The sequence below is a fragment of the Diplotaxodon limnothrissa genome, linkage group LG2 (genome assembly GCF_057381915.1).
Source record: "Diplotaxodon limnothrissa isolate DT_005_m linkage group LG2, D_limnothrissa_male_GT1.1, whole genome shotgun sequence".
NCBI lineage: Eukaryota > Metazoa > Chordata > Actinopteri > Cichliformes > Cichlidae > Diplotaxodon > Diplotaxodon limnothrissa.
Genome location: NC_140597.1, coordinates 7,005,110 through 7,018,101, shown reverse-complemented (window position 1 = coordinate 7,018,101; position 12,992 = coordinate 7,005,110). Strand labels below are relative to the sequence as shown.

General features: G+C 38.3%; 1 protein-coding gene across 1 annotated transcript; it reads right to left on the bottom strand.

The window, feature by feature from the left end:
* Positions 1–1,594: 1,594 nt before the first annotated feature.
* Positions 1,595–12,710, bottom strand: qdpra (quinoid dihydropteridine reductase a). The gene is made up of 7 exons (XM_085360263.1): positions 12,540–12,710; positions 12,363–12,455; positions 11,452–11,548; positions 10,543–10,683; positions 6,751–6,859; positions 4,655–4,738; positions 1,595–2,760 (listed from the first exon to the last, which is right to left on the bottom strand). Exons 1-7 carry the CDS (start codon positions 12,621–12,623, stop codon positions 2,658–2,660), a joined length of 711 nt encoding a protein of 236 aa, XP_085216389.1. The 5' UTR covers positions 12,624–12,710; the 3' UTR covers positions 1,595–2,657.
* Between the last annotated feature and the right edge of the window lie 282 nt (positions 12,711–12,992).

Sequence of the window (12,992 nt, the reverse complement as noted above, 5' to 3'; positions counted from 1 at the left end):
GCAGGAGAGTGAATGCTAAAGGGTCCTTCTGTAAGTTATTTTTATACTGTGTATGCATGGCACTGCATATTCAGCTCTGGGTGTTAACTCATCCGTTTGATTAATATGACTTCCACTGAAAAACACAAGAGTGGCAGTAAAGCAGTGGGACTCTTTATTTAACAGCACCATCTAGTGGGCATCTCTGTGGCAAATAATTCATAATTCAAATGACAAATGAGAAATCTAAAACTGCGAATTGATCCTGACACTAAAGACTTGATCAGACTTTATACATTGATCAATTTTATGTTCACTTATTTATTTGAAGACAAGAGTCCTGCATGTAAAAGGAGAGCAAGAATTGTCCTCATATAACCATGAGATTTGATTTCTGCCTTAGAATTTTAGTGAACAGGGTAGTGAAGGACTTATAATCCTGCTTTTAATATGTATATGAATAATAATAAGAAGGAATCCACCTTGGAAGTTGGTACAGTGCAAATTTATTAGACCACATGTCCCAGTGTAATGTTTATGACACAGTTGCTCTAACTTAAAAGCACTGGCAATAAAGTCAGTTTTTCTGCTTCTGTAATTGTTACTCCACCAATACGCAACAGCTCTTTAATGGAAATCACACTTTTTCATGCTAAAATATAATTGGTGTTATCAATCATTATCACAAGCGCCTTGAGGCGACTGTTGTTGTGATTTGGCACCGTATAAATAAAATTGAATTGAATCAATGAATTTACTTTTCTAAAAAAGGCAAAAATTGCAGTTATTTTCTTACTTCCTGAAAAGAAAAATAAATTTTAGTGGTTGAATGTTAACCTTGATTAATTTTTGACTTCTCAGAGAAGTTCAGTATGCTGGCTCAAATTTGAAATGAATAAAGTTTGTGGTTTATGACATAATACATATTAATATAACTGTTAGTTTTAAACAAGTTTTTGGCAGATTTCTACAATATTTGTGTTTTGTTTTTGTTACATTTCAATACGTTTGTTCACCACTGTGTTTGCACACTTCTAAGAAGGCCCGATACATGCTCACTCGCTAAAATAAAGGCTTTTTGGTACTTTTCTAAACCTACCACGAAAGCCTTGCATAGATTCATTTAGTGGAAGGTTTTTGGGCATTGTTTTTAATTTTCTTTGCTACAATTATTCCCCATACATGAGTGCCACTGGTTTGAGGGACACCAATAACTCTATTATCTTCTTTTCTTCTTCTTTTTTTTTTTAAGAAGTTCCCCACTAATTAAAAGCCAAACAATTTATTTTAGACTTTTATCACTGAGTTTCCCCAGATCTGTGAAGAGTGGTGTATAGCTTACCTTATCTTACCAAATGTCACTTAAAAAATAATCCACAGCTACTTGAAGGAAAGAAATCAAGTAAATTAATTTTTTACTCTAACTTGTCTCTTTTCTGCCAAACACGTTACACTCACATATGACTTTAGGGCAGGATGCGAAAGTCTATATATCTGTAACTGATAAGACAAAGAACCAGAGAAACTACTGTGAAACTACTCGAGTGGGCCTCACATCTGAAAATACAGTATCAACTGTAATTATTGCAACATGAGCTTTATTATTTGTGTCTCACTAGATTTAAAAAAAAAAAAACAAATATAATTTTACAAACACCAAAGCATCTTAAACTTCAACTGCTGTTTTCAAACAGGATGACAATTTTTTTTGGATTGATTTAATGTGAATATTGACAGTTACAACACATGACTCAGAAAACCCACAACAGGAACAGAGCACCTTTTTCATACTGCAGACGGCAAGGACACTTTGACTTGATAGCTACATACAAAAAACAAATAAGGCCACTCCACTTTAAAGCGTTATTGTCCGTTTGAGAGAAGACAGCGGCTTTCTTTGACTGAGTTTCCGCAGTGGTAGAGGACCTAAACAGTGGAAACTAAAAAGGTCTACGGAGCTCAAACATTTCACTGGTCACTGTCACATGTTACATTTTAGAGGGAACTGCTATGGCTAATGTAGGTGATTATGAAGTTTCCAATGTGCTTTTCAGAAGAATGAACTTTAAAATGTGGTAAAAAACAAAAAACCACAGGGTAGATAAGCCACTGCTCATTAATTTTCAGCAATTACCCGTATTAAAAATGTTATGACAATGAAATGGAAGGACATCACTTTAGTTTGAGTTTAAAGCTACATTAGTATATTTTATTACCTCTTGTTTGCATCCGATGAAATAAGCCTAAAATATTTATAACACTGTTTACTCTGAATGTTCAGTTACCACAATTTCACATCACTGTTCAGTGAGATTAAATCAAATATGCTAGGTAAGCCTTGATGGTCCATCCGTGAAGAATATTTCAGTTACTAGAGATTGAACAAAGTTGGATTGGCTGTTACAGTCAGATAGTTACAATGATTGACAGCTAGATGGCGCTGTGAGGCTGTATTTGCAAAGAAAGCCCCCCTCCTCCAAAACAAACCCATCTGGTCATCTCTGCTCCACCTACCCATTTTATTTAGCTCCTCTGTCTCCAGCTCTGTTCTTCACCTCTACACCTCATCACTCCTTCCATCTATCTCTCACCCTTCTCTCCTCAAGCCTCTGTATCCGTTTCCATCCATCTTTATCGCTTCCTCCCTACTAACCCCCACCCCCCACCTGCTCTGTCCTCTACTGAGCAGCAACAGCCTGGGTTTCGCCTCCGGAGGTCACCAGCTCCATGAGGCTTCCTGAAGATGGTCGGTTCACCCCGGTGGCCCAGCTGAAGAACATTCTGAGGAGGGAAAAAAAAAGAAAGGAGGAAGAACTTTTTGAGTAGTTGAATAAAACCTTCAATACCTTTTCATGTTCATTCTTATATATATTATATATGTACAATGTGCTGAACCTTTTGGTTCTTAGTAAGTGTGTTTGCTTTTTCCAGTTTATTTGTTGGAGTCAAGGAGGCACAGATGTGTCTGGAAGATGAGCCACACCTCAATCATATTCCCCTGATTGTTTTATAAGATGCTGGCAGCGTCAGTTCTCTTTTGCTTTCCCTCTGGTGGGCTGGTTTTATTCCCTGGGCGACATCCTGCTCTATGACTGCAAATTCACAGCCTAAAATGATACTGTTAACTAGGGCTGCCACAAACGATTATTTTGATAGTCGACGTAATCGTGACTAGTCGACTAATCGTGGCAGCCCTACTGTTAACTGCAGTTAAATACAACGCAATGGTCACAGAGTTAGTTTCTCACTCAGATCTGCCACTCGCTCAATACATGTGCATCTTATGTTGAAAACAGTCAGCTTAGAGCTTCATTACAGGATATCGCTGATCAGTGGTCGATGTCAAAGCTATATTTTTCTTTAATATACTGTCTGTAGTTGTAACCTTATTCTTTGCATACATTTACAACTCTTTCCGTTTATCCCCCGTTACACGCCAAATAACTGATCAGCATACCTAAATTTGTGGGTTTTTTTTTTAGTTAAATAAACCGATAACTCAACACCAAAGATGCCTTCAAATACCACGTGAGCTAGTCTGTTAACTTAAAACAGTAACATAAAATCTAAGTAAAAATAGCTTATACTGGAAGTCAGTTTGGTTTAATAGATGAACAGTGGCCAGAAAGGTAAGCACAGAATAACAATAGGTGCTAAAACAAACTAACCGCTACCTTCATTAATTTCGGGTCACATAGACTGTTTCTATTTCTGTCTCCAGACCCTCATCTGTTTCCTACGGGATTATCAAAGTGGATCAAATCCCATCTAATCTTCACTGGCCGACACAGACATAAACGCAGCCAAAGCCAAAGCCAAAGCATTCATTCAGTTGTACACCAAGGATTAAAAGAAATTAACAAATTTATCAAAGCTTTAAGTAAAGGCAGAGTGGCTCATGTAGCTCAAAGTTCTATTTGTTAATAGAAGTTTAATTGTCTCATTGCTGTTTAAAACCCCCCAGAAGAAGTCTATTTTGCCATCTTGTGGTGCAATTCTATATTTTAAATTTTATTTCTTTTTGGGTTAATGATATTCATATGCAGCCAAACCTTCAGATCCTCAAAAGAAACCAATTCCAGTTCATGAAGATGTCAGAATACATAATATACATATAAACAAAACAAATCTGTCCTAACAGATTTTTTAAGCAGCTACTTGCAAAACACTTTGTATTCTGTGTTCATGCCTCCTCATTCTTGTGCATAATTAGACATCCTCAGGTATTTCCAGTCACTTTAATGTAACGTAGTTTGATAGCTGGAAGTGTTTCTGTGATCCCAAGCATCAAAGGTAAATGTGACGATTACGGTGTCAGTCCCTGAGAATCAAAGAGCTTCTTAGTCCAATGCTGAACAATCAGAAAGAAATTCTGTTTCTTTGCCCACACCATCTTAATAACAGTGTGAACAATTGAGAGTCAGCAGGGGGGCCGTTGTGAACAGAAACACGCAGAGGAGCTGTACAGCAGTTGAACGATATCAAAGCATTTAAGAAGTATATTAATTTAAAATGTGAATGCCCTAATAGAGTGCAGTTGGAATTTTGCATAATAGGGCTCCTATAAAACTGAACATCTTGAACATTTCACCATTTGAAAATTGATAAAAACATATACACACACCCCCAATCTAAATAAAAACAAAGAAGAGAAAAAGACTGCTTTGGCACTCACTCTGCAATATACTCCAGCGGTGTCCAGGTACTGAAATCTGCTTTAGGCATGAACTTCCTGTTCATCGGCGTATCCAAGGTAACGCTGCCAAATGAAGCCAGATGACAATCAGGGTGAGTAGCTGCGTCTGAGCAGCACAGAGGAAGCAGAGTGTGCAGACTGCAGCATCTCCACACATACTATATATCACATGCAGTTTCTGAGGGGTTGAAGTCATTTTATAAGCATACTAAAACTGCATTTTACAGGAAAATCGATTATTCCGTATAAGTTAGACATCAACATTCAGCTTAAAGAAAAAAAATGTTTAGGAATTATGGCAAAAGGCACAGGAGGCTTATTTTAAACTTGAAACAGCCATCGCTCAGACAATAAGGCTTGCAGTTTATGTGCTTGAGTGAGGACATTTGCATTGGGCGTGTTATCATCTGCCAGGGCAATCCTGTATTGTCAGACTGTGTATTCCTGCAAAAGCCATACAATGGGTAAACAACATTTTTATTCTATACTGTGCTTTGCAGAAATGTTCGGGTTACTATATGGTGGTGCCACAGCATCAGAGACCTGCATGCAGCAGAAATGCAAGTCATGGGGCTAATGTTAAACAGATGTGACAGAATGCTGGAGAGGCAGCCTGGCCCCATACTGGAGAAAAATGCAGCCAAACAGAGCGCGAGGGGTGGATACACCCCCTAACAAGACATTTCTTTCTTCTCATGATGACAGTGCAAAAGCTGCTTTTATATCCAATAACTAAAGAGAGAGCGCAATGATGCAAATACAGCTGTGTGTCATTCATCTAAAGCATTCATGTGCAGATCCACCGCGTGGAACGGGCACCCTTATTCATCTTTTATTCCTGCATCTTATCCTCACCTCGTACTTATCTATCCAACATAACAAAGAATACGTGGCACAGCTAATTTTATAGCTTTCATCTTCAGTCCTTTCACCGACTGCTTGCCATGCTGGTGTATTTAAAGCAGCTCTATACATGACTTTTATGTTATGGTGAATACAGAACACATTTTTAAACCTGCGTCTGTAGCACAAAAAAATGACTTGAATTCATCCTACCGGTTTGTCAGTCCTGTTTTATTAATAAAAGTCTGCTGCTGGATATGGATTAGAGACAAATCTGTTCCCTAAAAATATTAAAAACACACTAGAAGAAGCAATATACAGTATTACCCTGCAAGCGGAACACCAGCACACTATCCAAGGAAAAAAAAAATCTTTTTTGTCATAACATACAGTACATGCTTTTGCTAATACAGGAAATCTAGGGGTTTCTGTGTTACCATAAAATCAACTATTTTTACCCCATAAAAACAATTCAGGTGGGATCTGAAAGGTTAGTCCATGTCAGCAGGACGAACAGGAGTGCAGAGGCACCTGCAGACAATTCCTTGGTAAAACCCAGTGTGGAAAAAGAAGACATGTAAGACATGCAAGTGTAAGATTTATTTCTGAGTAAAACCCAGGGAGCCACGTTTCCCTTTTCATTTCCATTTAAATTCTAATTACAAACTCACTACACACAGTAATGAACAGTAACTGTATAATATAATTAAAGCCACTTGTTTTCTCATAATAAAAAGAGCAACTTGTGTTTTGAGGAAAACACATTTGTGTGAATTGTACAGTCAAAAAAGCTTAAAAATATATTAAAAACTATTGTAGCTTCTTATTTTAAAAGGTTAATAAAATCATGCTAGGCCATATAAAGCTATTAAATTCTATTAGCTTCAGTTTGTTGCTTTTTGCTAGCAGGGATAAACCAGAGATTTTACACATAAAGTGTGCTCAGGATCATCTCGACTAAGTTTTAAAATCTTTGAAAAACAGACTGGGGATGAAAGTTGGTAAGGACTGCTTTTAATTATTCAATACTGATAACTTTGTTTCCTGTAAGTCTGGCTTTCCAGTTGTATCTGCTGTAAATACAACTAATCTAATCTGAGGGTGAGAAGAGAGCAATAGACTTTTCTAGTTTTAATCTAGCAGAGAAGACTTTTTGTTGATTGTTCCTTTAAGGACAGCACATGCTAGAGCTGCTTTTGTACACCTTGATTGTGTTTTATTTCAGTACTCACGGTAGTATAGCGACAGCAGCAGTGTCGGCAGGCATCCCACTGTTTTTTGCTGCGAGACTCTGACACAGCTGGTGGACGGCTGCTTTGGCCATGCCATATCCTATCATGCCTGGGGGTTGCAGTGGAAACATTATTATTTTAGTATCCTGGAGAAAATTCAGCTTGCAAAAGGCAACGCACAACACAATATAATCGTTACACAGAAAGTGGACGGTACTGATTTGTTGAGAGGGGTCAAGTGGACAGACCAGACGTCTGTGAATCTATGTGAGGAACATCTTGAGACTTTCAAATGCTTCCCTGTCTTTTACATGGTTTGTAAATGTTAATATCGACTTAAGGCTTGACAGTCTGCTTACTTGCATACTGAATCTGTACATGAGCCCAGCCTGGGAGAACGAATTTTCTGACTCTTCAGCATCTGGAAACAGTAAGCGTCTCTTCCCCCTAAATGATCTTATGAGAGGCTTATAAATCCCCAACCAATAGAAACGAGGGGTGGTGGCATGACTTTGCTCTCAAGCTTTTGTTTTTCCTGCAAGAGCAAACACTAGTAAGGAATACCAGTCTTGCAAATGCATCCACTCACTGTATACTGACCAGATTAGAATGCGAATTTAGACAACCAGACATGTTCAGCCCATCATTAAAAAACAAAAATCTGATTTCTGGCTCTGTTGCATGAATACATATACATTCACCTGAAAACATTTTGGAAAGAAGGGAAAAAATAGAATTTACACTATGCAGACTCACATTATTATCTGCAATATAATAGTTCCAAAACATGTTGCGAATTTGCAATTTTGAGTTGTTATAGTTTGCATTAGACGTTTGATAACCGCTGCGCCATCATGCTGATCACCTCTCTCATCTGCTTTATTCTTCAATAACTAAGCTTAATTATTTAGTCTTGTAACAGACACACTCAATAGTTACCAAATGATTAAACTCCAAATCTCATGCTGATAATTTAGTGATTCTATCTAACAGCAGCTGCAACTGGTTGCAGAAAAACAAATGCAATAGGTGCCAACTAAGGTTTTTCCAGTTATATACTGACTCTAGGATTACCACTGCATCCACTGGAAGTCTCTTCATAGTGTCTTCATCTCTGTTCTGTATGAGAGACTGGTTTGACTACTGACTTATCATCTAGTGACTGTTAAATGAGGCCAGAATGGAGTTCTCCAAGGAATTTAAAAGGCTACAAGTTGCATATCTGGGAGGATAATCACAAACCATGAAAATTTCACGAGGCCAAGCAAAGAGCTCTGCATTCCTTTTGAACTGTCTGGGGTTCAAACTCTGCTCTTAAGCTTAACTGTGGGGTCAAATTCTCAAAAAGGGCAGTCATAAAATTTCCAACCTTTTCTTCACCTGCTGGCTTTTTGTTTTTTCTTTCAGATTTCTAGTAAATTGGGTTTGCTCCTCAGAGAAAGAAGCTAAGAAACAAGATTGATGTGCTACTGGGGTATGTTGAGCCTAAACCCAACTTTGGTAACTTACGCTGAACACAGAACCAAGTCGTGAGCAGGTTTTTTTTTTTTTAACCAAGTTTTGGGTTGAAATTGGCCGAAAGTGCCACATTTTTAGTTTCTTTTCACAACTTGCCCCAAATGCAGTATATATTCTTTACTGAAGGAAAACACTTTACACATGTTGGACCTTACTAACACCACCAAAATGAAGCTCTAAAGTAAAGTTACAGAATGCATTTCTGTAACTACACAAACTGGAAATGTACAAAAAGGGAATTTTCATGTAGATGATGCAGAAAATGCATATTTTTTTGTGGTCCCTGTTATGAGGGTCATGCCCGTTATCTCTGACTGGGTTTTAGGTTTTGTCAAGACAGCAAACACAAAGAAAGCCTGGGTTTGTAAAATCTGCTGCATCGTAAATCCCTCTGAAAGACAACGAGTATGACAAAAACTTTTAACTACTTTAAACATTTGGCCAACCCAAAATCAACGTACATTTTCAGTGTATTAAACGATTCCCTTCATTTGGTCTGTTAGCTCACACACCTGCAGCATTTAACAGCCTTTTCATCCATTAAACTTTGATGAACAACAACAAAGTCAAAGTCAGTACAATTACTCATCCTAATATCCTTTCCTGTTTCCTCTTCATAGATGATCTGGATTTGGCTTATTAACACTCCACTCATCTTGTTTGATCAAAGCACTCAAAAAAAAAAAAAAAAAAAAAAAAAGGATGAGTGTAGGTGCCTCTTAAACCAGTTTGTTACATTTCTTAACATTTGGTACTTGTTATTGCCTTGTGTTTATTTAGAATTTGAAGATTTTTTTCCCCACATGTTTACTATGCAGAGCTCTACCTAAGTGCTTGCACTACAGAGAACAACTAAAATGCTTTAGTCTGATAAGTTAGAACACTGCATGGGGACATTGTGTGAGGACCAACAACTGCTGAGTCACTGTCTTCCTAAGCCGGCAGCCAATGAGCTCTTCGGCTCTGTGTGGGCTGCTGAGCCAGGGCTTTGTGTAGCTGTAGAATTGGATCATAGCCCATCACATGGCCAGCTTGGTCACAGGAGGGGTTTTTACAAATCACATGGCCCTGGATTTAAGCCTTTATGGACACTACATGAGCTGAAGAGCTGGACCAGTATCACATGGTAACAAGGCTGCAACTAACAAAGTATTTGACTATACCAATTAATCATAGATGTAGACTTTAATTAATTAAGTTGAATAAAGTGATTTCTTTGGACTCTGTCTTAATTGGTTGTTTAAGTGGCTGAGTATTAAACAACCCCATGGACGGCCTGTTCTAGTATGTAAATAAACACTTAGGCATAAAATCGTTAATTTTAGATACTTTGTTCCTAGCACCCTGTCGCAAAAAACAAACTTAATTTGTTCTAATTTCATTAATTTAATATACAAAAACAAAGCCAAAGATATCACAGTTTCACAGATATAAAATGTGATTTTGCACCAACAAGATGAATGCTGAAGAACTATTAACCAAAACACAGGAGTGGTACATCTTAAATACTACCTACAGCATCTGAACAGGGTCTGACAGTCATATCGTTAAGAAGCAGGAAAAAAAAAATCCCTGAAAAACCTGACACAGGAACTGAAGAATGCATCTAGCCCTTCAATGAATCCATCTACTCCTCACTGAAGCCTCATGAGAAATTGTTTCAGTAGAAGGCTGGATGTCAAGAAGATATTATTCGTGAAGGAAGGCAAATGGCGAGAACCAGCCAAGGTTTGCCAGATTACAAAAAGAACTGCAGTGAAAACATGTTGTATGGAGCGATTAATCCAAATTTGCACATTTCAATAAATCGCTACACCCATTTCCCATTTTTTTGGAAAAAATTAAATTTAAATTTACTTTTGGTCTAATTTATCTACTTTCATTAACCTTATTTTTTATTTATTCACTCTTGCCCCAGATATCTTAAAACGATTAAGCAGGTCACGGTTGAGTCGATTGCTCAACAATACAGGGGAAGGTTTATAGTAGACAAACATGCTGTTTTGGCAATCAAACCAATTACTTTTTGTTTGTGAAACAGACTCACTAACCAGTGAGCACCACTGCTGCCGCAGAGCTCATCAGCGATTCTGTCTTGCTTCTTGGATCAATGTTATCGACACATTTCGCCCCCAATCGCACACACTGCTGTGAGCAGGTGCGCCTCTGATCAGTGTGTCAATTACCCTGGTCAAAGTCTGTAACCCTGAGGAGCGGGCCATCAGTTCGCTATGATGAGAACAGTAAACACGCAACAAAAACTGTGTGCCTCACCTCCAGTGCCTGACTGGGCTGCTTTAGCTCCAGCCAGAGTCAGCAGTCCACCTGTTTTTAGGTGCAAGGCAGCAAGGTGGCTGGAGATGGTTGAGGTCCACACGCTCTGTTTCCACATCAAATCACTATTTTTGTACAAGTCTGTAGGAGAATACAGAGAACAACATCTTAGACTGGCTCTTCAAAGCAGTGCCGAAAGCTACGAGTACCTGGAAAAGGTTTGTTTGATCTGTACAAAAACTTGATTAAAAAAGATCAAATTACCATTTTTACAGGATTACTGTGTCAGATTATTTCTTGACTTGGACCAGAAACGTCCTGAAGTCTTACCAGACTGCCTGATAACCCTTCATTGCCAAAAATCATTGCTGGCACGTAACTCATCTATTAAATGGCGAATTGCTGTTTATAAACACTGGTATTTGTAAAGATTTAATACACTAAGTTGTTAATCTGAGCCGGGTAGACCAGCTGTTTTGAGTAGCTTCAATAATGCCAGCCTTTTCATCTTTGCCAGAAAGCGAGTGCCTTATCCTCCAAATGTTTGAAATGGCTGAATTTGCGGCAACCACAAAATTCTTATTAGCTGCACAGTGCACATCAATTCTGGCACTTCAAGAGAACTGCTGCTTTCCCTTTGCTGCCAGGTACAGCTATGGAATAAATACCAAAAAGCTAACTGGCAGAACAAAAATCTGGCAAGCTTTTGGCCCCGCAGAACAAGATTTAAACACTTCTAAGTAAATGAGATTCAAGAAAAAGTCTAATCACAAATATCCCTTAGACTTTATTTAATTACAAAGCAAATTGTTTTCAAGTTCACAATTATGCATGGGAGACTGCAGGAAAGCTGGCTGATTATTAACACCAAAACAAATAATAATAAAAAAAAAAAGGTTGAACTCTGACCTTTGGAACTACAGTTTCCTCCCGCCCATCCTCCCGCCACGCACAAGATGGCATCCACTTTCTGTTCCCCTAGCAACTGGGCCACATCTGCCGTCACCTGCACAAAATGAGAGCTAACTGCTAACACAATGACATAAAGCCACTGGGCAGACGCACGAGCTGAATGGCATTTAAATGTCAACTAAGCATCAGCTGGAGAGTGTTTGTTCTGGTAAACAAACAAAGGAGGATAGCTGTAGAAATTATCCTCACTCAGTCAGTGTACTGTTAGATTTCTAAAAACACACTTTTCATTTTATAAAGTGCAAAAAATATCTTACCAAAAGCAATTATACAGAGAGAAAGGATGCTACCGATTTTTATCAAGGTCACATAAAATGGGCAAAAAGAGATGCATCAAATGATAAATATATTTCTGTGTGTCAAATAAGACCGCTCAGATCAGCTTTAATAGTTTTACCTACCTTGGGTTTTTATACCTCTCTACCCTTAGACGCTCTCAATGAACAGATTTGAACTATAAAAGCTACTAAGGGGTTCAACAAAAAGAAGTACAGTTTAGATAACCATTAATGCTGCCTAAACAAATAAGAAAAAAAAAATCATCACAGTAATCTGACTCTATCATAACCTCTCTACTACAAAAACCGAAATCCCCACTTTCTCAGTTGACCTGAACGCAGCATTAGCTTACACACATTTTAGCAACTCTACTATTACTGAACAATGCAAATAGTTGTAATAATAATAAAAATAACAATAATAAATTTAAAAAACAACAAACAAATGTCATTAGAGTTATACCAAAGTCTTATGAAAAGTCTGACTTTAGCTGTCGCAGTAACAGCCCTACTCCTGTCTGTTAACGCTTCAGTTTTTGCACTGATGAGTCAGAAAGATCTGCAGAGCACCTGTCCTGCTTGCTCGGTGAAAGACTCCGTCATCTTCACGATCACGTTTTCATTAGCCTCTTCATTTGCAACCATGTCGATGCTGGCGACCCACTATTTAGTGCACAGAGAAAGAGAAATATAGTTAGCTCACCGTTTATCAGTGCTAGCATGCTAGCGTTAGCTGTCACCACTCACCCATCCTTTAGATTTGAAATACTCGACACACTTTGAGCCCAGAGCGCCTCTCCCACCGTAAATGATCACCCGGTTAGCAGCCATGTTCACGCTCCAGTTACCCGTCAGGAGTGAGAGCGAGAGAGCTGCAGGGATTGAGCTTAGAAGAGCAGAAGGAGGAGGAATAGGAGGCGTTTCTCTGAATGAGCAACAAGTTGGTTGAACTAATGCTGCGTTCAACGACTGTAGGAAATCACCCACTCCAAAGTGAATCCTGAAGCGAAACAAGCTGAGAGCTGAAACCAAAAATTGCAGTTCTTGAAATAGGCACTGGAGAGCGAGTCAATTCCCACAGCCAAACTTTACAGCAATAAAAAGCACGTGGTCAATGCCAATACACTGAAAAGGAGTATAGAAAACTTAATAATAATAATGACTTTAAAAAATAACATGCTTATGTTACAGGTAAAAGTT